This window comes from Cystoisospora suis (assembly GCF_002600585.1).
Source record: "Cystoisospora suis strain Wien I chromosome Unknown contig_2019, whole genome shotgun sequence".
NCBI classification, from domain to species: Eukaryota; Apicomplexa; class Conoidasida; order Eucoccidiorida; family Sarcocystidae; genus Cystoisospora; species Cystoisospora suis.
Genome location: NW_027154818.1, coordinates 10,643 through 32,911, shown reverse-complemented (window position 1 = coordinate 32,911; position 22,269 = coordinate 10,643). Strand labels below are relative to the sequence as shown.

Below are 22,269 nucleotides of genomic sequence, written 5' to 3'. Positions count from 1 at the left end.
AATCTATCTATCTATCTACACATTCAGGGAATAGTGGTGATGAGAATGTGAGGAATGAAACGATGATAAGTAAAAAGAAGGAATGTGAGGCGCCACAGCAAAGAGTTGGTAAGGATTGAGAGAGATATATCTCTCATCGGGTGCTGTAACGGAGAGAGAGGGTCGGTCTGGCTTGAAGAGACTATGGAAGTTCCCTGAGCTAGGAGGAGGCTACTTCAGCCGCTTCTTCATCTCGTGATAAGACTCAGAGTATGCCCAAAGATGTAATCATGACCATGCCATACACACAAACATCCCCTTACATGTATACAGCTGTACCTTATAGACCTCTATATACACGTACACATGTGTATACGTGCACGCATACACACGTATGTAGGAGTGTTGGACGTGTGATAGCTAGTTGTATTTTCAAGCACGGCGTCTGTATACCGCGAGTAATATGGCTGCCGAGAAGAGCCATACCCATGTACCTATCTCCACTTGAATACGGACACACCACCAAACAGCTCTACCTTCACCCATATGCAGAGATACGAGAGCCGTCAACATCATAAGTCATATAGAGATATACATAACAATACAAACATACACCTCGTATACGAACAAGTGGATTCACTTCTTTCTTCTCCTCTCTTGTTGTGTAGTCTTCCGTGGGCCTTTTCTTCTTTCATGTATCCTTATCTCTCTCTATCATCTCTCCTTCTTCCACACTCTGACAGATCTTCGAACCAAGCCCTACCCATCACCCAATGCAAGCCGAGACGTCTTCGCTCTCTCTATGAAACTCTTCTCCCCCCAACGAAGGTCTCTCAAACTTCTGACTTACCACGGATGTTTGCTTCGTCGTCTTCAAAACTCTTATACTGTTCGAGCAGGTATCGCTGACAACGCTACTAGCGAAACCAATAGCCGCATATCGCACATGACGTCCATAGGCAAAATCGAAGGCAGGGACATTCTCAGAAAGATAGTTGTGTGTGAAAAACCAAGGGTAGTGTCCCACCCATGTCGCTCCCATAGCTGCTACGGACCCATGATAAAGCTTTGTTATGCCATGCTGTCGAACTGAACAAGAGAGAGACAAAGAGAGAAAGAACGAGAAGGGGGAGAGACAAAGAAAGAGACACCGATTGAGAAAGAAAGAGAGACAGATAGAAAAAGAAAGAGAGAGAAAGGAGAGATACAGTAGGATACACAATATGCGAATCTGTCATCACACCCGTCACTCCATACACACACAGATACCCATAGCAGTTCTCTCTAGTGAACACACGTCACGGGAGACGTCTTGTCTTCGCCGTCACTACATTCAGGCCAGCTTCGATTCCTTTCTATATCTACCTCCTGTGGAAGAACCCTGCCTCCTCTTGACAATATAGAAGATGGAAGCTAACCCCCCCGCCTCCTTCAGTCTCAACAGGTCACGAACTTCACACACACATGATGAAGCCACGTGTTGTTCTGCCACGATACATACCTCCCTCCTACACAGAGGTCTATCTATCTTTAATCTATGTTTAATCTATCTATCTATCAATCAGGCAACTACCTATATTATCAAGAGAACGTGTTTCCCTCCTTCTCCCCTCACATAAACTTCTTACCCTTGTTGACGAGAACCTTCAAGCCGCTCCCCCCTTCAACTTGCTTAGTCGTCTTCCAGGCTGAAAAGCAAGAGATGAAAAGGCAAAGAAAAGAAACGACGAACATCAAGTCACGAGGAACGGCAGCGAAAGAGGAGACGACTGCGAAAGCCTGGAAGGCGATTGGGAAGAGAGCGAGGAATGCCCATGCTTGGAATGAAGAAGGACTGAGAGGTGTAGCGACTCTACTGGTATTCATACTTACAGTACAACGGCTACTTTCTACGTCCTTCCGTCGTCTTTATCTATTGATCTACCTTCAATGTACCTAGCCTTTCTGTGTTTTAGATCCGAGAATGTCTTCTCTCTTATTGGACACCGTACATACACCTGAGAACGAAGAAGATTCAACGTCCCTCCGCACCACATTCAGCCATACCCACCTGTGTTACTCTGTAGACACTTCTACGTGATCTAAGAAGTCGTATAGAGATGCATGACAGGAAATAAGAATTCTACGAGGAGATATCACCAAGACCGTCTTCCTGTATAAGGGCCGTCATCATTAGAAAACAAAGAGCGAAACAACCCACAAGAAAGAGGATGCTCCTAGTGCATGCATGCAGAGGGATGTTTTCCTCTCCAAAGAACACCGAAGAAAGGCGGACAAGAGAAGAGCCTTTGATAGATTCGTTCTTCCTTCTTACCGTCAATAGGCATAAGGAAGAATCGCCAGCCAGCAGCCCCACATGAAGCCAAGGCTGTTTTAATGCCTACGGGAAGTTCACGCGTACGAGGATTGTCATCCAGTAGTGCTAAGACACCCACGTTCGCCGCAGTGTCTCCGAACCGACTAAGGGGAGATTGCATAAGGGCAGGTAGGAGACCTCGATATAAACGGACGATACCACCTGGAAAGAAGAAGAATCAGAGAACTCAGCCCAAACAGATCTACCCGTCGCACATAGATACAGAAACATACAAATGAATACATACATCATATACGGAGCCCACTGTAACAGGGAGAACGCTGATATCATCCACATCATAGAAAAGGTGTGCTCGTCCTGTCTATTGATGTATATGTTTTCTTCATTGGATAAGATATCCGCGTCGCTGGAGACTACGACTGTCCGTAGTGCGCGGATGCCGTGAGGCATGGGTGAGGAGAGAGGCAAAAGAAACCAGGAGGACTACAAGAAGAATGAGAGACCCGGGGTAGAACAAAACTCACAATCTCCATGCACTTTATACGGACATATATATACACAGATCTCTTCAACCAACAGCCATATGTATCCATATATAAGGAAAGGATACATCTACGCGTACCTTCAGTTGTGTTTCTCAAAGGTTATCATCAGAGGATATATACGGGGATGTAGGCTTTTCGTAGACACATGAACTACATAGAGTGGATGTGTCTACCTAAGTGTAGATATGTATAATGGAGACATACCCTTATGATCACATCCACACGTTAGAATGTCTCACGGTCATCTCATGAAATCACCTTCACAAGTGTATTCTTCCCGACATCCCTCTAAGATCCATATCGAGTGTACATACACCTCAACGTCTCCCAAAATCAAGCCCCGATCCGTTCCCCTTGGAACCCTAACTCCTCATGCACCATGAAGCTCTCCCGCTACACAATCCTTCCCTTGCTGCCCTCGTTCCATCACTCTCTATCCTTGAAATCTCTTTCTCGCTCCTTCTCTCTCTCGTTCATTCTTCTTGATTTTCTTTCCTCTTACCTTCACCATAGAGCTTCTTTACCGATCCAAACGTGGTCCCTCCATATCGATACTGATAGTTCATTGTAGTCCGTAACCACATGAACGCAAAGACATTAACGACTTGAGCTGAAGCTCCCGCAATGCCTCCTTTGAAAGCCTGGTCCCGAGCATACGTCAGAACTTCTACAAGCGTCTTCTTGCCTGCCTGTTCTGTCTGAGCGGCCGCAGCCTTCATAACCTTCTCAGGAGATGCCACGACGGAGCTCCCCACATCCGGCAAGACAACTGACCCTCCACCTGCCAGGCTAGCTGGAGAAGAGGGAGAAGACGAAGAAGATGAAGCCATTGTTAACAGTAGAAATGACTCTGAACAAAGAACGGAAAGAAACAAGAAGAGAAAGAGGAAGCTCGTGAAAGTGGCACGCAGAGAAGACTAAATGTAATGAATCGCAGGCGAAAGGAACAAGAGACAGAAGAAACGACGACAGGTTGATGAGACAAAGAAAACTAGAGTGTATGTGAGAGTGAAAAGAAGAAAAGAGGACAGACAGGTGATCAGGATTTCTGTGTGAATGGTCTCCGACAAACACATGCATGTTTTCATCTCCTTAATACAAATTTGTGTGGAAGAAAACACAAAATTCAATCAGACAGGTCAGCACGTATGAAGGAAAATGAGACCAAGCAACATACATGTGCTTCCAGACGTCTCAGAACATCTTCAGCAAAAGAAAAATATGCCCTGTACATATACACAGATATGCTGCCTATAACGTTGACGTATGATTGATCTGTATATGACAAACAAGCTTAAGTGTATGCTGTGAGATGAGATGAGATAGTGAACCTCCCTTTGAGTGTACATACACCTTGATCTGGATGCTAGATCCGGCTTTGGCCCTTCAGCTTTTCATTTCTTTTCTGAAACTTGATCTTTTCTCCCAGCACGACAAAGAGACCTCGAAAAGAGAAAAGACGAGATCTCAGAAGATCAAAGAGAACTTCAGATGAACCCCCATTTCCAAAAGAATGTGCGTGTGTGTGTGTCTATGACGGGCTGACTGTGGAGCTAAGAAAAACCCCCATATGAGGTACTAGGGTGTACCTACACTACACCATACTGCTACCCGCCTACAGTTATCTCTCTCTACGCATGATGCTATTCTCTGTGACCTATATAGAAAAAAGTCCCTCTTCGTTTCAGAAACAAAAAGAGGTGTATTCATGTATTGCAATGGTCTTGAACATTTTAGTCGGAGCGATTTACATCCATTACTTTTTGTCTTTCTTCCATTCTGACTCAAAACAACTCATCGTGGGTGTATGCACACCTTCTTTTTCTACTAAGCACCTGTGAGAACGCTTGTCCTCCGTTTCAGTGGCAGTTTGGAAACTCGACGTCGTGGAGAAGCCCCCCCAGACTTCCTCTTCTTAGCTCACTATCGAAAAAAAAAGAAAATGACGGCCGTTTCTCTCAGAGCTAGCACCAGGTGCATAGACTCCCTTCCCTGTAAGGAGAGATGAGTCCTCAGTTTGAGTTAAGCAGTCCTTTGATGACAGCTTCTCCCGCCGCGGGGTGAACGAAGTGTTGAGAAGACCAAGGTACGTCAGATTAGTCTTTGTAAGACTCGGAGGAGCTCTTGCACGAAAGAGAAGACGAAATCTCTCCAAAGAGAAGAAATCTTCTTCTTCAGAACGGCTGCAAAGAGAGCGAATCAGAGACACTGTATGCAAACAGATCGCGTGGATCGCAATATGAAGAAGTAGAGAGAAAAAACGCTCGGCTTCTTCCTTATAGTAAGGCGTTTAGGGGCTTTGAAGGTACTCGACAGAAAAGAGGCAAAGGAGAAATACAGAAAGAAAAGAACAAGACAGAAAGAGAAAGAAGTAGGAGTAACCCCTAGGAGGTCACAGGAGTGCGATAGGAAGGGTTCTTCATTCAGTCGGTTTGCTTGGGTGACTTCAATGGCAACGAAGAGGAGAAAGGGAAAGGAGGAGACACTTGGTGCTATTATGTGCATGCAGTCCTATTTCTTTTGATGGAGTGACCTTGTTGTTTTTGTATCGCAGCAAGAAGATGAAAAGAAAGGAAGGTGGATGAATAGCTTGTCTTGCCACTAAGAAGAAGAACGATACAGATTCGTGTGTTCTATTGATGTGAAAAGAAGCCGTATACTTCTGTCTTTCTTCGGATCCTTTTCTTCTCATCCATGGAGGAACGGGACGACAAGAGAAACTCCTCTCATGTATATACACCACCACTTTCTTGTCACGAGTGCTTCACATGTGGAGACGATACCCATGTCCCCCGTCTCACCTATGTATCTCTAAGCTGAATGCATGCACTTACGCTTCATCTTTCCGACTTTCTTCCTCTTCATATTGAGTGTGCTACTTTCCCTCACTGCCACCTACCGTGGCCGAATCGATCGCCCCGGGTGTACGTACACATCATAGCCGCCGCATGCATCGATCCTCAACAAGGCCCGGTTTCAATCGCTTACTTCCTTCGACAAAGAGTATACACACTGCCTCCTCATTCTTCGGCTTGTTTCTTTTCTCATTTTTTGAACTCTGGCGTTAGCAAAACCAGGAAAGCGCAGTCGTCACTTCTCTCTTTCTACTAGAAGCGATTGCATCTTCACCTCTCGCTCTCTGTGTGTTTGCATGCGTGCCTTAATGAAAGAGAGAACGAGTGCTGCTACGAGTTCTTCTTCCTCTCCTCATCAACTGTTCTTCTTCATCTTTGAATGAAATTCTTTTCTCCTGTCGAGAACTGTTCCAGCTCGCTTCTGCAGACCTCTTCTGTTTTCTCCACACAACTAAAAGGGGACGCATCTGCCCCTGTAGACGCAATCTCCGCCTTCGTCTTCTTCTTTTTCCTTTTCCTCTTCTTCTTCTTCTTTTGCTTCATCGTCTTCACCTCAAGTATGACGGGCGGAGCAGCTCGACACCTCTACATGACCTTACGGGGATAGCGGTAGACATTAGTATTGCTTCTACTACTGTATATACCACAATGTCTTCTTCCTCTTCTTCGTTCCTTTCTTCTTGTAACTCTCCTTCTTCTTCTCTACGGTCTCATCCGCCGCGTATGACCTCGTTGTTTGCAGACTGGGAAGAGGGAGAAGAAGAAGATTTGGCTGCTGAAGCTTGTGCTTTGTTTTTACAGTCACACAAGCCATCGGAGAAAGGGACACGGGGTGGACCAGGAGGAGGAGAAGAAGAAAGCGGACGTCATTCTTCCTCAGGTGTTTACAATGAATTCTCTCTCCAAGTAAAATTCTTCTTTCTTCTTTTCTCGCAGAAGTGTGTTCTACCTTGAGAAGCCTTCATTCCTTTCGTCGTCTTTCACACGCCTTTTACACGTTCATATATACACCCTACAAGCACACACACACACACTTTCTCTCTTTCTCTTTCTGTCTCTACACAGACATGTACAAGGAGAGAGAGAAAGTGTCTAGATAGAGCGAATACCTGGGTAACCAGCGAAGAAATCTTTGGATAGTCATGACGACCCCCAGATGGGAGAGTAAGAGCCTTTGCCAGATGTCTTGCATGTAAAGGTACTACTTGAGCACATGCCCAATTCCTGTATGAGTTTTCTCCTTGCTATCGCTTTGTTATAATGCACTCAGGGGAGAAGGCCAATAGCCTCATCTCAGGACAGATGCCCACGTGCTATCGCATAGTTGCTCTTCTGTACATGTGCCCCTTCGTGCATCCCTTAGAATAGATAGATACCTCTGAAGTGTATCTGCACCGAGAGAAAAAAAGAGAGAGAGATGAAGTGGCTCCTGTAGCATGTATTTGTAGTCATAAAGAAAGTCGGGTCATGCACTAGTTAGCCGAGCTGGGTTCAGTGTCTAGTAAAGACGAGGGAGGGAGAGAGATGTATGTAGACCCCGCGGGCTTCGTATGAGATTGCGGTTATGATCGGTAGTGCTAGGTCTCAAACTGTATTCATTATGTATTATGGAAGACTTTGGCCAAGGACAGACAGACTAAGGTGAACGAGAATCTTTCTTTTACCTTTCATTTCTTTCTTCTTTTCCCCTTTTTTCTTCCTAGGGTTTGCTTTTGTCGAGTGAAGACAGAGAGGAAGACGAGAAGAAGCTTCGGATGCTCCATGAGACGGCTGTGTGTTTTTCTGATGCATGCGAAGAGTATGAGTGGATAGATATGAAGTTCTTCAAAGATGCCTCCAGTACCACTAGTAAGGTGTATTTTCACTAGAGAAAAAGGAAATCCAAACATATCAGTCTGTTCCTCTCTGTGTCTTTATCTTTCTCTCTCTAGGCGTGTGAGTGTGTGTGTGTGTGTCTCTCTCTTGCTCTCTTTGCGTCTCTGTTTTTTTTTCTCGTCTGTCTCTCTTTTTGCAGTCTTCTATATAAAGATGTAGATGTCTACAGACGTACATAGATAAGAACGAGCTTGTGTACAGTGACGTCTGTTTCTGAAGGACGCTAGACCCATGTCATGTCAATCTCTGTCAGGTGTATATACACCGTACAAGCGGTGTCGTGCCGTTATGAATAAACCAAGTGAATGAGCCGTTCCCCCCAAAGCATCAGTTCTCTTTTCGTCTTGTTTGTTGTCTTTTCACTCCTTCTCCTCGATGGACTTTCTTTGCTTAGCCCCTAAAGCAACAGCGGAAAGATCCAAGTCTCTCTCATCGTACCTACTCCCGACTTTCATCAAGTGTCTCTCTGTACATCCATCCATACATATACATATGTGTTCTTCTACACGTGTGCAGATATCTTCATAGGGATTCTTCTTGTTCCCTCTATAAGTCTTAGAGGTAGATTTTTCCACGGGTTTCATCTCTTTGTCGACTCCAGCTAAGAGAAAGTAGAAGAAAGTTCTCTTTTCTCTCATCGCATTACCCAGAGACCTACTACCTCAACATACCAAGACTTCCGCTCTGTCTTTCTTCCTTCTCTTTTCTTTTTCAATAGAATCTTTAGATATGCGGTCGGCCTCGAGTGCATCTAAGGAGATCTCTGTCCGTATGTACACTTCACCGTCTTTCATGAAAGATACATGGTAAGAAGAAGAAAACGTCGGTTTCTTCACAACGTCTGTAAGTACAAGAACCTCACTAAGGGTGTCACCTTGTAGGAGGCTGAAGACTTCTGTCTGTGCCAGCGTAGAAATCTATGTAGAGAGATATCTGTATCTTTCATATATGTCAAGAAATATGCAATTCACATTTTTTTCTTTCGAAACCGCTCGAGAAGATCAAGGGAGAAGGACAGAAACACTTGTCTCGTTGTCGCCCCCAGGGCATCTTTCTTCACGTTCTTCTTCTTCTTCTTCTTCACCTTCCTATTCAGACTATTCTTGTTTCCGCGTCTTCTTCATCTTTCTCTTTAGAAAGATCTTTTTCCCTTCTCCGCGTCTTTCTATGTAGGGACTATAGAAGAGTCTTCTTCCGTTTTTGCTTTAGCACTTCAGTTTTTCTTCGCCTTCATCTTCCTGTTCCTCTTCTTTCTCTTGATCTATGTGACAAACCGTGAGAAGCCTTCGCTTATCAAACTTCAGTCCATAGACGGATCGATAGAGGTTCTGTAGATCTAGGTCTTCCTGTCTTTCTTTTTCTTTTTTTCTTTCTTTCTTAACCTTTCTTTCTTTCTTTCGTGACCCTAATTTCTCCTTTCATTGTTCGCTACAGCGCTGTCCGGCTGAAAGACGAGGGGAATATGCTAAAGAAGGCTGCGAGTAAAAGACAGTGTAATGTCACACGTATAGCTGAGATGGTTGCCTCTCCGGGAATCCTTCATATTCTACAAACTATAGGCTTTCGGTACGTGTTCTTCTCTCTCTCTTATTTTCTTTTCTTTGTTTTTATTCTTTGCTTTTCTTTTCTCATCTCTTGAACTCATGCATCTACAGCTCATAGATAACGTTCGTTTATGCGATATCTTGCCTTCATATATAGGAATATAGCTTCACTGTGAGATGTATACACAGGTATATATATATATATATGGATACATTTTTTCTTTATGAGGAAGTTCATGTATGGACACTCTCGTCTTGCGCTAAGGAGGCATTTCTACGTCCCTCATCTAGTTCTTCTGTTATGTATCCATATACTTATATCTTGTCTCTGTCAACCACACCTCCCCCAATCTATCTATCTATCTATCCTTAATCTATCTATCTATCTATCTATCCTTAATCTATCTATCTATCTATCTATCTATCTATCTATCTATCTATCTATGTTGACTCTGCAGTGTACGTGAGATAGTTCCACCTATGACTATTATCCTGTGTGCCTGTATAACTCGGGTATCTCCCTCCCTTCATCTTAACGTCAAGTCACTACGTTCCTGCCTGCCTTTGGTTTCCTTCAATTATAGAGATCTCTTTGGTTTGTCTCAAGGCCAATTCACGTGCTGTCCGCTTCTTCAAATCTCTTATGTCCTTTGTCGTTTTTTCTATTCCCAGACAAGTTAGCGAGGTGTATGTGAAAGGGAAGATGTACTTCAGTCGATTCGCGTCTAATCAAAGCGCGACTTTCATTATTCAAAAGCATTTCTTAGTAAGAAATGACAGCTCTACTCAAGTGACTTCTCCGTACATTTCTACACTGATAACGTAGACCTCGGCGAAGTAACAAACACGTCCTGCGCTCATGTATACGACATTGATATTCTCTTAGCGAACTGCATGCAGTCCATATATGTCTCCTGGGTGAGAGGGCAGCTTCTCCTTCTATGTGTGATGTATTCTTCTGACGTGTTTGCTTCTTACAACAGGAGGTAAAACTTGAGAAACGAAGTGTTTGTTTCACATGAGATAGAGAAGGGATGAAAAAGTTGAAGTGAAGAAAGAGTGCATTCAAGGAATTCAGGGGCATTCTGAAAAAGAATGCAACGTCACTTCTTCTGTGCGAGTCTTTAAGCGGGTGGGTAGATATATGTATGTATATATGAATACCTATGTATGAATATCTAGGCATGAAGACGTATGAATGTGTATGTATGTACAAGTTCGAATGGATATGTATATGCTTGGAATATGAAGCTCTAGTAGGTGAATAACCGAAGCCTATTTTATAGAATAAGCCAAAGATGCGTGCATCACCACCACCACCACACAAGGATGTATGTCAGTTGCCGGTAACTAGAACACATAGATGTATGGAGTTGATATGTAGGCATGTGTAAAATTTCCCGTCACTCCAGTACTTGCATTGTTTAGCCGTAGTCCGTAGACATGTACAAGATCTCCATGAAAGCGCAAAGTGTGGTTTGACATCTCCTACGATAGCTTCAATGAAAGGGATCATCGCTCAGGTCTACATTCGTGTCTCCTTTCGCTCTGTTGAGTGAAGTACCTAGGCCACTCCTTTGCTGGGACACGAGACGAAATGATACTAAGTGAACGCCTCTATCTATCAGTACATCTGTGTATATGTGAAGGCCTGTTTTCTCGCTTCCTCTCTTGATGGCTTGTCGTCTCTTCTCTTGATTCTTCTGCTAGGATCGTGAACATAGAGAGCCCGTCATGATAAGAAATCGTTTGAACGGGAGAACTATGGAAAGTTGGTTAGTCGAAGCAAAGGCCCGGTGTAAGGATGACGCGATCGCAGCAGCCGCAACTGATCAGTTTCTTGCATCCTACGCAACGAATTTCAAACCGTAAGAAGCTTGTATCACCATGCTTTCTTCAAGTGAAATCTCTGTATCTTTCAACATCTGTTACCTATCGTTTTCACTCTCCACTCTTATATGCATATCTATATATATCTCGATGTATAGAGAGAGAAGTGTATGTATTTCGATGCATCCATGTAGAGAGATGAATGTGAAACAGATCGAGGTAGATACGTATGGAGAGGAACAACGCGTTTTTCTCATCCAGGACAGTTCTTCCTTGTTTTTTCTTTTCTTTCTCATCCGAGCAATCGATAAGAGTGACATTGTATATCTTCTTGGAGCTCTTCCTACGGGTGCAATCCTGCTCCATGCTATAAGTGAGAGATTAAGGGCACTACTCAATTCACGATTCATGTGCGCTAGGACCAGGCTCTTCGAGATGTGGTCGATCGCAGCAGGTAAAGGTTTCTCTTGTTCTCTATAAGAGAAGTTATGAAGGGAGTAAAGGTCTCCTTCTCAAGTCGCACTGAGTTCATTGAAATCTTTCACTTTCAAGAGAACGTGTATTCCAGATAGAACTGGTAGAAGAAGAGAGTGAAGACTTAAAAAGACCATTCATTAATCACACTTCTCTAAGGAAGATTTACGAGACAAAAGAGAGAATCTAAGGCGCTCTCTGACATGTCCTTTCTATCTATCTCTTCATGTATCTCACTTTAATGACCTATCTATCTATCTATGTTTAATCCATGTATCTGTGTATCTCAGACCGTCTATCTATCTTTAGTCCATGTACCCACGAGTCTCAGATCGATCTAACTATGCATGGTAAACCTACCTACCTATCTACCCATCTATCTTCAATCTAATCATCTACCTATCTTTGATCTACCGATCGTGAGTCTATCCATTCATCTATCGTCAGGCTCTTTTCCTGACTATGTCTAATCTCTCTACCTGTCTCAAATCTACCTTTCTACCTATGTATTGATCTATCTATCTTCAATCTATGTACCCTTAGGCTATCTGTCTATCTTTCATTTATCTGGATACAAGAATGTTGAGATCTACCTATGAGTTTCCGAAGGGAATGTTGTTTTGTCTTTCAGATTGGTGAATCTACGTAAAGTCGAAGACAGGGCATTGATGGAAGCTGAGAGAGAACTTCATAATGAAAGGGCGATGATGCACTTCTAAAGTCGCTCTCTCTATAGAAGGACGACCTTCATGCGTGTCAAACCTAGTGTTCGTCTTATAGATAGAACCAAGATCAAATCCATGCTCTCTATCTTCAAACTGTCTCAAGGCCTCCAAAGGGAGGGGGGTGTGGCTAGGCATATCAGATCGGGGTACCCTTCCAAGAGAACCAAGAAAAGACACATGCGAAGTCGTTCTTCTTCACTAGGGTGTCTCTACACCGTCCTGCACCCTCTGTACATATATATGTCCCTACCGACAAGATCATCTATCGAGTTCCGAGGATAACAAGTGCATTTACTTTGAGACAGAGGGAGAGATCAGGGAAGGAGTGAACTGATTGATAGGCTTCCTCTTCTTATACACAATTATCTGTTTTGTAGAGTTTGTCTTTTCTATCTTCACAATGGTTGGAGATTTCAGTGTCTATACAGTCCATCGCAAGGTTGTCCTTTCCCTCCTCGAAGGAGACCCTCTTTCGACTTTTCAGAATATCCTTTGTTTCTCACGAAATGGTTGTCCTCTCCCTTATATGTCTCTCACCGCGTGCAGTGATCGGGCGGCAAAGGTGAGCACGATCGAATGTGCGCAGGTGTATCCTTTTTACGAGGAGCACCGAATCTGGTCGAATGAAACGACGCAGGTTCGTATTCAAAACAGCTACGACCTAAAAACTTCTTATGTAAATTCAAGATTTCGTTTCTTTTCCTCCTACGGGATGGCACTGGATAATAAAGAACAACAGAGACATCTGTTAGCCTTTGTTAGGAGAGAAAAGCGGAAGGCTAAGAGAAGTCTCTAGAGGGGCAACCCGCTCCCCCCGGGCATTTAGTAGAGAGGCATATGAACAAGAGTGCGGCTATGACCGGGGCGGAGGAACTTCTTCCCTGGTGTATGGACGGGCGCTCCCAATGAGAAAGGGACAAAAACTGACACAACTTCTTAGCCTGCATCAGAAGAAATGATGATAGAAGAATCATTACTTCGAGAATGCGTGCATAGTTTCTATTCTAGTGGAGGTTGGCACACAGGTGTGTCAACAGACCGACCTTCGAGGAGGGATTTGTGGCTTCTTCTCGTCCATACCTATTCACCTCTTCCTCTTTATTGAGCAGGTGTAACAGCTGGGGGTCGTCTGTGAAGCTGGAGTGAGATGGTCGGTGAGTAGTGAAAGCCAATCCTCTTCCCATCTCTTCTCTCTAACTTAGGAAGGAACTAGGAGATAGAGGAATTCTTAAAGACACGGGGAAGATCGCAGTAATTGTAGTACATCAACGAGAAGCCTGCGGGCAGGGGCACCCCTCACTGGCTTACGATGGGGGGGACATGTGCTATAGAATTATTAAAGGCTCGGCAAGTGACCGGATTGACTGGATTTCTTAATTGAAGAACTCACTCTATGAGAACGGTAGTGTGACAGTTGAGTTGTAGTAGACAAGGAAGAAGACACACACCGCGTGCGATCATTTAGCCATTAAACACGACCTACTGTATATACGCTTACAGATACTTGGAGGCATATACACACATATATCTGCAGAGAGATATGTATATAGATGTACGTAGAATGTATAGGTGTCTCTTCCTATCTCTTCTCAGTAAAGCAGACACGGGAAATACTAATAGACAGCGACTCCGTCTCGGTAAATTAGTCGCAATAGGAGGGCTTGCGTCCCCTTCTTTGCTTTTTAATCAAAGCAAACAAAAGCCATGTCATAGTAAACTCTCTGCAACGTGAGGAACTCTCACATTGGAGAGAATGGATTCCCGTTCCGCACAGTGTTGCTGCGAAGGGGCACCTCTCGCTACGTCGTCGCTAATCACCTCTCACTCGGAAAGAAACAGGGGTGATTACCGTAGTCGTGGGGAGGGGTGCCCTCGAAGTTTGAGAATGAAAGTGAAACCTCCTTGGAAAAGCCGAAGAACGTACACTCATGAGCACTCTCGCCGCCGTTGTAGCCTATGGCAATTTTCACGTTGGCTCTCCTCAGTGAGTGACAGATGTACTTTTCCTGTCAAGCCTCGCGTCTTCTAGATGCAGGCGTCCTAACTTGTCATGTCTCGAGACATTCGAGCACGTCATCTGCGGAACGTCACGGGTATTCGCAAAGTAGACACGGGCGTTACACTCCGCTATCGTTTGAGGAAAGATCTGGCCCTACAAAAGTCCCGGTCTTTCTCTAGTGAACCGCGTAGCGCGGTTACAAGTCCATTTATGTATTCAAGGGCCGCCGCCATTGCAGATTTCGTCTTTTCACCGACAGATCGGTGGGCGGGGACGGGACCGGCGATGGAGCGAGATGCTACGGGGCTGACAGTGGGCGAGGGGATAGAGGGAGAGACAGACAGCGGCCGGTCCCTTTGATTGCTTCACTGGAAAGTCGCGTTTCTGTCTTTACTGGAGAAGATACTTGAACTGTGGCCTTTCAAGGGCTTTTATAGCGCTTTGCCCGCAGAAACTTCACGGGATCAAAAACAACTTCCTGTGGAGGAGATGGGGGCCCCGTAGATGAGGAAAGAACATGTGTGCGAGGCAGGGTGATCGGAGGGAATACGAAGCAGGTTGAAACGCGCTCACTTCGGAGATGAATCTAGTCGGTGTCTCGACCGGCTTTTCCTTTCTGATTCAGAGGAAAACCCGACAGTTAGTCTATTTAGACTACCAGTTGAAGAAGGGGCACGCCGTGCTGCTGTTCCAGAGAGCGTGTGCAGGCAGGCAGTGTGCTACGCTGTACATACACCTGCGCAGTACTATGAGCTTCGGGTTCAACTGCTTTCGTCGAGGCTCTTTTCAAAGACAGGAATGCTGACTTCCAAGTGCAGATTTTCTTTTTACAGAGGGATGTCCTGGTCAGTTTGACTGGTCTTCAATTCTCTTGTCTTTTCGATTCGTGCGGGAGTATTCTTGCCTCCTTTTCAAACTTGTCATTCACCTCTTCCTTTCCCCTCCAGTCTCGCTGTACGAGGCTTTCATTTTCTCCATCCACACTTGGCATCAAGACTTTTTCTCAGATGAGCTTTGCCTTTGCAATACGATTGGCCGCTATGTATTTATACAATTTTCCTGCCTTCCTTTGGGCCCCAAGAGAAGGTTTGGCTACGTCTCGCAAAGACCCGCGCAGCTGAACGGCTGCGTACACAGGGCGGACCGTAGAAGTCTCTAACTTGGGCGATTTGTCATATGCTCCTGCATTTCAATAAATTTCTCTTCGGACTAATTTGCCTGCCATAAACGTTCTTGCCACTTATATGTACGGAGAACTGCCAAGCAGCAGGACGGTTCTGGCTACATCGCACGGACAGAGAAGTGAAAGCTCAGAGGGAATCTCCCTTTATTGTGCTTCAGCAATTGCGTCTCTGGCGTGCAGTTTTCTGCTGAGCTTCTTGCGTCCCCCAGGTAGGCTTGTGTTTTGAATGCGAACGCACAGGGACGGACTTTCATTCGTGTTTATCTTGTGTCTGTGACTTCCGCGAAAACATCCGTCAAGGATAACGATCAACTTACAGTGTCTTCGAGCACGAAGACACAGAGTTTTCTTTCTGTGTGTGAGCTCTGTCTGCTGCAACAATGGCGAAGCCTGTAGAGAATCAACAGATGCCGTTCTTCTTCTTGGCATCATCTTCCACTGGTCTCTCTGGGTCTTCCTCTTCATATCTCTCATGTAGTCCGCCTATATTCCCACCTTGTTTTCCCTCTTCTGTCATTGATAGACTTGTAGATGAGGCAGGTCCCTTGTCTTCAAAGATCGAAGAAAGTAAAGCCTCCTTTCCCTTAGCTTGCAACAGCGGTAGACCGCCGAAGGGAGACGGGACGTCTCCTGTTGAAGATATCTGCGGAGATGGCTCTGTTCTCTTTTTGCGCATTCGGCCTCAAAGAGCGGGACTCCCCCGTTTTCAGAAACAAGAGGGAGGAAATTCTACAGGAGTAACAGATGCTGACGTTACTAAGCAAGAAGAGCTAAGAAACAAAGGAGTAGAAGGTCACCGTCCTTCTGGTCATCTCAAGAAAGCAGAAGCACCTCTTGGAGTTCCTGGGGCGAAGAAGAAGTTGGATCAGACAAACGCACGTGGAGAGGCACAGCCGCTTGATACGGAAAATGCTGGGAGGGGGGAGGTTAAGACTGAGGGCCTTCAAGAAAACATCGCAGATAACGCTGGAGAAGAAGAGATTCTTAGAAACAGCGACGAAAAGGAACATGGACAAGAAGAGGAGCGAGCACTGTTTCAGCATTGTACGAGACAGCCTGATAACATATGTCCCTGGCCTGGATGTCTTGCTTGTATCTCGGTTGTGGCGTCAGCTTTTCAAGAGGATCCGTCTTTCTCTTTCAACATAACTGTACCTACACTTCGTCAGAGTGAGAGTAAGCCACTATTTTCATTAAAGGTGTCTCTTGAATCTTGTTTATATTGTGCGTGCGCCTATGTGTATTTCTCTCTTCCTGTCATAAGAAGCAAACTGCGGAGGACACGGCTGAAGAGAGATATGTAGAGGGAGATGCACTCGTAAAGGGAGATGGTTTCACGGCTCTTATGTTAATTATAACTCTTCCTATCTTAACTGGAGCCTTAGTAATGATTTTACTAGATCTACATCTCAATACAGAATTCTATGATTCTGTGTATGGGAGACAGAAAAAGATGGAGAGACAGTGATAGAGTTCTCGCTCGGTCCAAGAAGGTCCTCTCGTGCATATGAATTTTCTTGGGAGTGCGGGAAGAAGATGGATATCTCCGAAAGTGTGATATCGGCGTGAAACAAAGGGGAGGGACTGTCTCAGCAAAGAGTGAGCAAGAAGAGAAAGAACACCAACAAAGGCGTCTTCTTGAAACACGAGACTTCCGTTCAGTCGATAGATAACACGAGACCAACTGTTCTTACACAGGGGGGGGGGTGTTCTGTGCGGAGGGTGATCCATCATAGGTAGAAATTATCCTAGTTGGAGACATGAGTAAAAAGAGTGTTTGGGCGTAGACGTGCAAGCGTTAGTGTGATGACATCGAGACGAGGAGGGTTTCGAGGGAGTCGTCTTTTCACGGGATTCTAGGGATACAAAAAGATTCGTGCTAGCTGCGAAGGCAGCGGAAGTTGGTTGCGGCAGTTGTTAGCCGTTGTATTTCTCTTCTAGTGCTTCTAGAGTGACGAGCTTGCGATCCACAGTCATGAAATGAAAGGGGTAGAGTGAATGTCGTGTGATCTACCTTATCTTCTTAACATAGAAGAGAACTTTGAAGGCTTAGACTAAGAGATCGCATAGATGAGATAGGCTGCCTTCCTTTCAAGTGGAGGAGATTGTAGGAGTGAAGCGGTTCTCCTTCAGGCTGCGGCACCCAGAGCCTAGTGAGCAAGCAGACAGGGGGACGATGAAGTCGCCTTCTAGACGGGAAGAGAGGCCCTTGTAATTACTGTCGATTTCTCTCCATATCTTTTCTGTACGGCTCGCCAAGGACTCATCCTACGCACCCGGCAGATCTTCTCGATGCCCGTTCGCCGTATATGTTTCTAGTTGAAGAACTATACTTTCCCGCGTGTCCATCTTGTTATCTAGTAAACGAAGCTGCCCTTTTCTTTAGATAGGAAGAAAACGGCTGCTTCTTAAGAAAGACAATGATCTCGAGAGGGAGCGTGTAGAGATGAAAGCGAAGGTCCTGAAATATCTATTGTCTCAACTTCAGTCTGCACTGTCCTCCATGATTCACCCATGGGTATATCTAAGTCTATGTCTCTATGTACCTGTGTACATCTGCATGAGTCCACATGTGCCTATCTCGATATACCACCTGTGCTCCGGTGCTAGACTATTTGCTTCCTCTCTGTGATATCTGCGATGTCAGGATAGGAACGCCTACCACTCCTCGTGAAACACGACAGGACAGTTCTCCCGTTTCGTGTTGGATGTATGTCTTCCTTCTCAACTTCATTTTGCGCCTCTGGTGCATAACTTCATGGTGCATCTATGTGTGAGTTGCAGTAGTATACACACGCTGGCAGGGATATCCCTTTTTGCTTCGTAGGACCCGAATTAGAACTCTCCAGATTTCTTCTTCGCGTCGGGAATACTGACGCTGTTCCTGAATGCGTCAGTCTAGCTCTTACGGAAATGCGACCAGGTAGGGGGGAGGAAACGTGCAGAGAGAGGAAGGTGTCTTTACACTTCACTAGAGAGAGGTAGCAACGTTTTTTCGTTTCACAGCGGTATGAGCACAGGTTTTTTAAAAATATATGGATATCCAAATCAACTTGACCACGCATGCTAGTAGGCTGAGAAAGCGATTGGATGACTTTTGTAGAGCCCAGACACCCCTCAAGACAGCTCAAGAACGGAGGCATCTTAATCTGATTGCCACGATGACGGCTGGTGCTTTTTGGCCTCTTCTTGTTTTATTCTTTTCTATTCCTCTCTCTTTCTACCCTGTTGTCCCGATGCCGCAGGAGACGTTGTCCGGCTGTACGTACACCCAAGCAGAGGATTCCGTACATTACAGGGGAAAAGTGTTCGGCAACTCGCTGCGGAGGATGACTTCCTTTTGGTCGATCTAACTCTGCATTACTGGACTGTCTTTGAGGAGATCACAGGAGATTTCGACTTCTTTTCTTCCACTCTTTTTCCTCCGAAAAGAAAGGAGGGGGGGAAGAACGGGCAAGAATGCGCGACCTCCTCGAGACCGTCTGCAGCAGCATCATCGACATCTTCTATCCCATCTGTGAATGGGGATGATTCGGTGATGAAAGCCGTGAGTCAGCAAACTCCTTCTGTCTTCTCGACAGACGCCCCGGTGAAGGCAGGTGAAAAGAACTCTTCATCTAAGGAATCAGCATTGAAGACGGAAATAGAAGAGGAAAGGAAAGATCGACCTGGTTGTTCTGTCAGCTCGGACGTGATTATCACTGCAGAGGGCAGGGATGTGGACTCTTCAGAAAGAGAAAGTAAGAAGAAGGATGACCAAACTGAGGGTGTCGAGAGTGAAGAGAAAGACAAGCCAGACAAAGAGGGACGACGATGTTGTGACGATGAAGATAGAGGTCATGTGTTTCTATTCTCTTACAGTCGGTTGAAGAAGAGGGATGTTGTATGGATGGATGAGAAGTCACCGGAAGATTCACGGTCTTATTATTACTATCAACCTTACTCAGACCACGAGGAAAATCGTGACTTAACTGAGGTTGAGATCGCTTATATCTTGGAGTCATCTCATTCTCACGTCGCTTCAATGGCATCTATAAGGGGGGAGAAAGGGGAGAACAGAGAGAACACAACAGGACGGGACAACAAGATTACAGAGGAAGGAATGCCAGAAGAGAGTACTGTCTCATCACCTAACAGTTGCTGCTCGTCTATTCCTACGTCACCGAGTTGCTGTTCTTCGCATCTAGACCATCAAGACCACGACTCTTCTGTCTCTTTTCCTGGGCATCTCCCGAATTCATGTACTTCAGGTGATTCCTCTTTTTTCATTATCGTCGCAACACTGCGGTTCACTGGCTTCTACATCATCTTCTTTCTCAGGCACATGCGACTCTTCGTCACCTCCCCCGCCTTTTCCTCTCTCTGAGACGGGCTCAACAGGGACACCCAGTTCTCCTGACGCCCAGCAGCCGTCAAGCCCTCCTCAGTTGTGCGAAGAAGAAGAGGAAGCTCCGTCAGACTCTTCTAGTCACGGGACAGAGAAGGAGAAGACTGTGACTGTGTGTCGCTTTCGTTTAGATGAAGATGAGGCTCCTTTTCCAGGACTTGAGGTCCTTGCACGCCACATGCGGGTAGGCGATATGGCAGATGCTTGGTTGTCAGGATCCTTTGTTGTTCCTACTTCTTCTCTTTGTGGTAAAGACGAAGACACACTCTCTCAGAGAAATCAAGCCCACGCTTCTTCTCGTACTAAGATAACCCATTCACTCTCGGGGACTGCTTCTTCTTTTTCTGCTTCCCTTCATCTACAACAGAATGGAGACACGGAGACGGCGATGCCGCGTTGTCTTCCTAGTTCTCTTTGTCCCTCTAACGGCACCATAAGCTTTCCGACAAAAGCTGACGCTACATCGACCACGATAGATAAAGAAGGACACGACTCTTCGTCCGCTGATGAAGGTATGAAGTGTGAAGGACTGATTTCATTTAGGGAAGAAAAGAAAGAGGAGAGACAGCTAGGACAGTCGCCGCCCTGTTGTCTTTCGCTTCGTGGCGTTGTCCTGAGAAAGGCTGAGCATGTGCCTGAACCACATCAGCTACGGTTCGTAGAGGAGAAGATGGACATGGCGAAGGTCTTAAGAGTCAATGGAAGTGGATGGTATAAGAAAGGTCGACCTGATAGAGCTTTGAAGAGATATCTCCAGGTAAGGTCTTACCGTGTCAAAACAGAGTCGTTGCTGGTGTGCGTACGTCCTCCTTCTTGCCAACTAGGTAAGCGCATGTAGCGAGACCGATATAGAAGCTGCTTTAGCAACAACAGCTATCGGCGATCATGTAGAAGCCCTGAGAGCCAGGACCTCAGCAACGTTTGCTCGTAGAATCTGAGGGCGCACCGTCACACCAGTAGGGCGGAGAAGGGAGGCGGCTTCGGGAGGGTAGGTCGGGATGCGTTCGAGGGAACTTACGTTCAGACATTCAGTACGAAGAGACACCAATCAAACACAGGCCCGGCCATTCAAAGGGGACCGGAGACACGTGATTGATACAAGTGTAAACCTGCAGAATTTCATTTGGCTTCAAAATGAGATAACTCACTCCACATATCCTGTTACTTCTGACGTGCACGCACTTCTCTTTTCCATCCAGGATGCTAGTATCGTGTATTGTATGAAGGTGGTCCCTGCATTCTGTGTACAAGTGTGTGCATCCGGGTAGAGGACGGGTGTGTCTGGACTGCTATGCACTGTCGGGACGGATCCACCGTTTCGGGTGTCTCCGTCTGTGCTGATTCAGAGCGAACGGTTTTTGACGCATTTAGGAGGCGACGCTTCAGAAGACGACGTGGCGAAAGCTAGGCCTGAGCTTATCATCACCCGCTTGAACATAGCCCAATGCCATTTAGTTCTTGGGAACTACTTCGAAGCTAAGGTAATATGTGAACAGGTGAGGCTGGTATAGGGGAAAAAGAAGAGAGAGATCAGTGCTTTGTTTGTGGTGACAGGCTCTCTCTCAGTGAGTAGTTCACGTACAGGAAGGGGGGGGAGGGGTGCAGCCCTTTCAACTAGAGGGAGAGCCATTCAGGGACAGTGTACGGTTGCTCTGTATAGAGAAAGATATATAAATGGCGCCGCGAAAAGGCCGCAGAATAAAGGCATAATGATTCCTGTATCAGCAGCGAAAAGAAATCGAGTGCCTGTTTCTGTATGAGTGGAGATGTATGTGTGTACGTGTATGCATATATCATACTCGAATGCGTTGCTTCTTAGAGATGACACCGTCCTGGCACACGGCAAGGCATCGAGACAGCAGACCCCTCTATTCGGAGTACAGACCGCATACAGAATATGTTGAGATCTGTTGCCCCTGTTCACTGAGAGGGTATCCGACACATGTTTGCGGTACGGTGGAAAACGTGCTGCCCCGTCTCTTCTTTGTGATGGGCGTACACCCCGTTTGTTGGCCATCGTAGAGAGGATTAGCTAGGACCCGTCAGCAAAAGTACTTTTCAGTGAACCTCGCACCAGGCGCTGCCCATGCCTGTATTTCTCACTTGTTTCGTAGAGTTTTTATGTATTCGTGTACATCAAACGAAGGCGAGTTTTGTTCTCCCCCCCCTGTATCTTCAGATTCTGAGCGTCGACGCCGAGAATATCAAGGCACTGTATCGCCTTTCGAAAGCTCTAGAAGGTCTGGAAGACTATTTCCATGCTCACCAAACTGCGCGTCGTGCTCTTCAGCTTCAACCGAGTAACCGTGATCTCTGTAAATTGGTTGCCGCTATGAAGCATCATCTCCATAGGGAAGACGAAGAACATAAAGGCTATTGTAAAGGCATTTTCACAAAGTAAACATTCTGCATACAATGATAATACACGGTCCTTCTTCGTTCTTCTTAAAGCCCTGCATGCCAGTTATTGGTATTGTTCCTACTCGACTGCCTGTTGTTTACCAACAAGGGAGTTATGAGCCGAGATGGCTGATGATGGGCCGAGATGAATGTGGG

General features: G+C 45.6%; 3 protein-coding genes across 3 annotated transcripts in view; 2 read left to right on the top strand and 1 right to left on the bottom strand.

The window, feature by feature from the left end:
• The window catches only part of CSUI_004358 (mc family transporter), a 7,658-nt gene extending 2,012 nt beyond the window's left edge, over nt 1-5,646 (bottom strand). Inside the window, exons 1-5 of the mRNA XM_068064550.1 lie at nt 4,766-5,646; nt 3,344-3,691; nt 2,294-2,497; nt 1,608-1,667; nt 830-1,068 (exon numbers count right to left, since the gene is read on the bottom strand). Of these exons, the coding sequence (XP_067923468.1) occupies nt 830-1,068; nt 1,608-1,667; nt 2,294-2,497; nt 3,344-3,671 (831 nt within the window). The 5' untranslated portion in view covers nt 3,672-3,691; nt 4,766-5,646. The remainder of the gene's footprint in view (nt 1-829; nt 1,069-1,607; nt 1,668-2,293; nt 2,498-3,343; nt 3,692-4,765) is intronic.
• Nucleotides 5,418-12,705, top strand: CSUI_004357 (mediator complex subunit med18). The gene is made up of 7 exons (XM_068064549.1): nt 5,418-6,602; nt 7,400-7,544; nt 8,290-8,377; nt 9,006-9,137; nt 9,788-9,881; nt 10,826-10,983; nt 12,051-12,705. Exons 1-7 carry the CDS (start codon nt 6,345-6,347, stop codon nt 12,136-12,138), a joined length of 963 nt encoding a protein of 320 aa, XP_067923467.1. The 5' UTR covers nt 5,418-6,344; the 3' UTR covers nt 12,139-12,705.
• A 1,724-nt stretch (nt 12,706-14,429) lies between these two features.
• CSUI_004356 (fkbp-type peptidyl-prolyl cis-trans protein) lies at nt 14,430-22,269 on the top strand. Its single transcript, XM_068064548.1, has 6 exons — nt 14,430-16,502; nt 18,154-18,249; nt 18,572-19,567; nt 19,647-20,470; nt 21,060-21,194; nt 21,893-22,269. Exons 1-6 carry the CDS (start codon nt 15,707-15,709, stop codon nt 22,112-22,114), a joined length of 3,069 nt encoding a protein of 1,022 aa, XP_067923466.1. The 5' UTR covers nt 14,430-15,706; the 3' UTR covers nt 22,115-22,269.